This window comes from Salmo salar, chromosome 13, assembly GCF_965601325.2.
Source record: "Salmo salar chromosome 13, fSalSal1, whole genome shotgun sequence".
Taxonomy (NCBI): Eukaryota; Metazoa; Chordata; class Actinopteri; order Salmoniformes; family Salmonidae; genus Salmo; species Salmo salar.
In genome coordinates this window covers 113,276,501-113,282,500 of record NC_138303.1, presented here as the reverse complement: position 1 = coordinate 113,282,500, position 6,000 = coordinate 113,276,501, and the positions used below count along the sequence as shown (strand labels likewise).

Here is a 6,000-nt window from a genome sequence, read left to right as displayed (position 1 = left end):
TTAGTTACTATGGGCCCCCAGCCTTTAGTTACTATGGGCCCCCAGCCTTTAGTTACTATGGGCCCCCAGCCTTTAGTTACTATGCCCCCAGCCTTTAGTTACTATGGGCCCCCAGCCTTTAGTTACTATGGGCCCCCAGCCTTTAGTTACTATGCCCCCAGCCTTTAGTTACTATGCCCCCAGGCTTTAGTTACTATGGGCCCCCAGCCTTTAGTTACTATGCCCCCAGCCTTTAGTTACTATGGGCCCCCAGCCTTTAGTTTCTATGCCCCCAGTCTTTAGTTACTATGGGCCCCCAGCCTTTAGTTACTATGGGCCCCCAATCTTTAGTTACTATGGGCCCCCAGCCTTTAGTTACTATGCCCCCAGCCTTTAGTTACTATGGGCCCCCAGCCTTTAGTTACTATGGCCCCAGCCTTTAGTTACTATGCCCCCAGCCTTTAGTTACTATGGGCCCCCAGCCTTTAGTTACTATGCCCCCAGCCTTTAGTTACTATGGCCCCAGCCTTTAGTTACTATGAACCCAGCCTTTAGTTACTATGGGCCCCCAGCCTTTAGTTACTATGCCCCCAGCCTTTAGTTACTATGCCCCCAGCCTTTAGTTACTATGGGCCCCCAGCCTTTAGTTACTATGGGCCCCCAGCCTTTAGTTACTATGCCCCCAGCCTTTAGTTACTATGGGCCCCCAGCCTTTAGTTACTTTTGCCCCCAGCCTTTAGTTACTATGGGCCCCCATCCTTTAGTTACTATGCCCCCAGCCTTTAGTTACTATGGGCCCCCAGCCTTTAGTTACTATGGGCCCCCAGCCTTTAGTTACTATGGGCCCCCAGCCTTTAGTTACTATGGGCCCCCACCCTTTAGTTACTATGGCCCCAGCCTTTAGTTACTATGGGCCCCCAGCCTTTAGTTACTATGCCCCCAGCCTTTAGTTACTATGCCCCCAGCCTTTAGTTACTATGGGCCCCCAGCCTTTAGTTACTATGGCCCCCAGCCTTTAGTTACTATGGGCCCCCAGCCTTTAGTTACTATGGGCCCCCAGCCTTTAGTTACTATGGCCCCAGCCTTTAGTTACTATGGGCCCCCAGCCTTTAGTTATTATGGGCCCCCAGCCTTTAGTTACTATGCCCCCAGCCTTTAGTTACTATGGGCCCCCAGCCTTTAGTTACTATGGGCCCCCAGCCTTTAGTTACTATGCCCCCAGCCTTTAGTTACTATGGGCCCCCAGCCTTTAGTTACTATGGGCCCCCAGCCTTTAGTTACTATGCCCCCAGCCTTTAGTTACTATGGGCCCCCAGCCTTTAGTTACTATGGGCCCCCAGCCTTTAGTTACTATGGCCCCAGCCTTTAGTTACTATGCCCCCAGCCTTTAGTTACTATGGGCCCCCAGCCTTTAGTTACTATGGGCCCCCAGCCTTTAGTTACTATGGGCCCCCAGCCTTTAGTTACTATGGGCCCCCAGCCTTTAGTTACTATGCCCCCAGCCTTTAGTTACTATGGGCCCCCAGCCTTTAGTTACTATGGGCCCCCAGCCTTTAGTTACTATGTCCCCAGCCTTTAGTTACTATGCCCCCAGCCTTTAGTTACTATGGGCCCCCAGCCTTTAGTTACTATGCCCCCAGCCTTTAGTTACTATGGCCCCCAGTCTTTAGTTACTATGCCCTCAGCCTTTAGTTACTATGGCCCCAGCCTTTAGTTACTATGCCCTCAGCCTTTAGTTACTATGGGCCCCCAGCCTTTAGTTACTATGGGCCCCCAGCCTTTAGTTACTATGGGCCCCCAGCCTTTAGTTACTATGGGCCCCCAGCCTTTAGTTACTATGGGCCCCCAGCCTTTAGTTACTATGCCCCCAGCCTTTAGTTACTATGGGCCCCCAGCCTTTAGTTACTATGCCCCCAGCCTTTAGTTACTATGGGCCCCCAGCCTTTAGTTACTATGGGCCCCCAGCCTTTAGTTACTATGCCCCCAGCCTTTAGTTACTATGCCCCCAGCCTTTAGTTACTATGTCCCCAGCCTTTAGTTACTATGGGCCCCCAGCCTTTAGTTACTATGCCCCCAGCCTTTAGTTACTATGCCCCCAGCCTTTAGTTACTATGCCCCCAGCCTTTAGTTACTATGGGCCCCCAGCCTTTAGTTACTATGGGCCCCCAGCCTTTAGTTACTATGGCCCCAGCCTTTAGTTACTATGGGCCCCCAGCCTTTAGTTACTATGCCCCCAGCCTCTGGAATAGCCTGCCAGAGAACCTGAGGGGGACCGAAACTGTTTTTAAAGAGATGTTAAAACACACCTTTAAAAAAAGATGTTAAAACACTGAAACTGTGGACATATATTAAAGAGATTAAAAAAAAAAACAACTTTTTAGCTTCTCAGTTTTTATTGCTATTCTTTAGCTTTTTTATCGTCTTATGTTTGTTGTGTAGTAAATATGTCATTGTTTTAATTATTGTTTTCCTGTAAAGCACATTGTATTGCATTACATGTCTGAAATGTGTTTTATAACTAAATCTTCATTTGATTTGACTTCTTGTTACCAGAGCCCAATGTGTCCTGGTCAAAGTAGTGCACTAAATAGGGAATGTTGTTCCATTTGGGACGAAGCCTGTGGCTTTGGGATAGTTAAAAGGTCAGTTGGCAGAGTACCTTACTGCACAAAAACATCAAAATAAGTTACAGATTTCTAGAGTTATCTTAGATTCATTCTGACTATTTTGAGGAAGTGATACTGCCTTCCGTCGTATAGTGTCTCATGGGGGACAAACATCAGTAACTGCCACAGAACTGAAATCTTGTTTTTCTTAATAAGAAACAGAAAAACACACATGGAATCAATAGTTCAGTCGCTCTTAAGCTGTCTGTCTGTCTGTCTGTCTGTCTGTCTGTCTGTCTGTCTGTCTGTCTGTCTGTCTGTCTGTCTGTCTGTCTGTCTGTCTGTCTGTCTGTCTGTCTGTCTGTCTGTCTGTCAATTTCAATTTAAGTGCTTTATTACCATGGGAAACATATGTTAACATTGCCAAAGCAAGTGAAAAAGATACTAAACAAAAGTGAAATAAACAATACAAAAAGTTCCAAAAGAATAAAGACATTTTAAATCTAATATTATGTCTACATACAGTGTTGTAACTGTGCAAATGGTTAAAGTACAAAAGAGAAAATAAATAAACATAAATATGGGTTGTAAACAGGTCACAAATCTTGCTGCTGTGATGTCACACTGTGGTATTTCACCCAGTAGATATGGGAGTTTATCAGAACAATAATAATAATACAATTCTTTGTGGCTCTGTGTCTCTCTCTCTCTCTCTCTTTGTCTCTCTCTATATATTTTCCTGTTGTCTCTCTATCTTCTCTGTCTCTCTGTCACCAGTCTAAAGCCATGAGAGAGCGCTGGCTCCTACAAGGCACGCCCCCCGGAGCTAACGACGAAGACGATGGTCGAAGACGACAGCTGGAGAAGGACGAAGAGCAGGGGAAGAGACTGGAGGACACCATTCACAGGTACACACACAGGGCAAGAAGACAATGGGGGACACTATTTACAGGTACACACACAGAAGAGGAAGAGACTGGGGGACACTATTTACAGGTACACCCATAAGAGAGGAAGAGACTGGGGGACACTATTTACAGGTACACCCATAAGAGAGGAAGAGACTGGGGGACACTATTTATAGGTACACACACAGGGCAAGAAGAGAATGGGGGACACTATTTACAGGTACACCCATAAGAGAGGAAGAGACTGGGGGACACTATTTACAGGTACACACATAGGAGAGGAAGAGACTGGAGGACACTATTTACAGGTACACACACAGGAGAGGAAGAGACTGGGGGACACTATTTACAGGTACACACATAGGAGAGGAAGAGACTGGGGGACACTATTTACAGGTACACACATAGGAGAGGAAGAGACTGGGGGACACTATTTACAGGTACACACATAGGAGAGGAAGAGACTGGGGGACACTATTTACAGGTACACACACAGGAGAGGAAGAGACTGTGGGACACTATTTACAGGTACACACACAGGAGAGGAAGAGACTGGGGAACACTATTTACGGTTGCACACACATGCAGTTAGTGATGGGAAACAGAGGCTTTCTGAAGCCTTTCACCAAACTGTGCCAAGAACAGTTCCTCTGAACACAACGCTCATTAGTGACATCTGGTGGTCACCACCAATAAAAAGCAGCGTTTGACGTTCATATCAAAGTTTTTTTTCCCCTTCCACAATATTCATCAAATCTCCGTGGCTCAGAGGTTAGTCGCAGGTCTTAGTAGCCTAGAATCAGTTACCGTTCCAGATTGGAACCTTCCATCATCCGTCCCCTTGTTGCTGTCAAAAAAAACTGTGAGTATGTGGCATTATTTAGGATGCTTAAGACAAAAGCTTAATACTATATTAAATAAAACAAATTGTTTGAACAACAATGTGCAGAAAGTGTACTGAAATAAAATGTATTTGTAATATTAATAAGCATTCGCCAAGATTCAACCTCATTTTCCTCTGTCAGTGTTCTGGTCCCTGACTCTACTCTCTGAGCTACCAGTCAGATGACACTACATTATTAAGAAATCCTGACTACATTGTAGGCTGAACTACGGTGTCCAGTAGGGGTCAGCGTTTGAATGCAACTTGGAATAGAAGAAAAGCACCAGAAAATCAGCCGGGATCTCGCATGTGATCAAACCCCGCTCAGCCCAGTCAAAACTGTTCGCTGCTCTGGCACCCCAATGGTGGAACAAGCTCCCTCACGACGCCAGGACAGCGGAGTCAATCACCACCTTCCGGAGACACCTGAAACCCCACCTCTTTAAGGAATACCTGGGATAGGATAAAGTAATCCTTCTAACCCCCCCCCCCCCCCCCCCCCCCAAAAAAAAAGATTTAGATGCACTATTGTAAAGTGGTTGTTCCACTGGATATCATAAGGTGAATGCACCAATTTGTAAGTCGCTCTGGATAAGAGCGTCTGCTAAATGACGTAAATGTAATAATGTCACTTTAAAACAAGCATCGGTAGGTACATTGTGTACCTACCGACGGCTCCCCCTCCCCCCCCCCACCTGGCGCTTGAGGGTGCCAGGCTGACCTTCATCACACACTCCTGTCATTACATTACGCACACCTGCCTTCCCTCGCCACGCGCGTCAGCGATAGCGGACTCACACCTCATCTGTTTATTACCTCCCCTACATATTTGTCAGGTTCCGTGCTGATGCATCGATTGTGTTTTGTCTGTGTTCTTAGTTTGCTGACGCTGTTCCTGTCTCGTTCCATGTCCGTTCTTTATTAAATGTTTTACTTCCCCGTACCTGTTTACTTCTCTCCTGCGTCATTCCACGTGACACATTGTGTCGTATCAGTAGTGCTTTGAAAACTGCATCGGAGCATCAGAGCTCTGGCATCACTCGTCCCATCGTTACATTGCAGTGTTGATTCTGTTCTGTGTTTTTGAGACGCATCGGTAAGTACTTTTAATGTCTTGTGCTGACAAGTTGATGTCTACATTTTAGTCATTTAGCAGACGCTCTTATCCAGAGCGACTTACAGTAGTGAATGCATACATTTCATACATTTTCTTCCGTACTGGTCCCCCGTGGGAATCGAACCCACAACCCTGGCGCTGCAAACACCATGCTCTACCAACTGAGCCACACGGGATGTATCTGAACACGTGACCATCAGTTCTATCATGAGAGCTCACCTGGGCTTCCTGCTTTAGTTTAGCTTCTAATTACCACATCTTCAAAGTCCTTGATTGCGTCATCCGCGTACCTGTTGGAGACGGGATGAAAATTGAAGAAGGTCTGGTGTGTCGGGTAAACGTAGAGGTGATATGATCCTTAACTAGCCTGTCAAACCCCTTCATGATGAGCATTACGGGGCGATAGTCATTTAGTTCAGTTACCTGAAAGGATCAGGGGCGCTTGTCTACTTGGTTACAGTGCGACAGCATTGAGGCTGTTGGGGAACTCAACATCTTATGAATGAA

General features: G+C 46.4%; 1 protein-coding gene across 3 annotated transcripts in view; it reads left to right on the top strand.

The window, feature by feature from the left end:
* palm2akap2 (palm2 and akap2 fusion) overlaps positions 1-6,000 on the top strand; it is a 207,062-nt gene that overhangs the window by 71,242 nt on the left and 129,820 nt on the right. For all 3 annotated transcript variants that reach the window (XM_045692696.2, XM_082960614.1, XM_045692695.2), the window contains exon 4: positions 3,363-3,493. In XM_045692696.2, the coding sequence (XP_045548652.2) occupies positions 3,363-3,493 (131 nt within the window). The remainder of the gene's footprint in view (positions 1-3,362; positions 3,494-6,000) is intronic.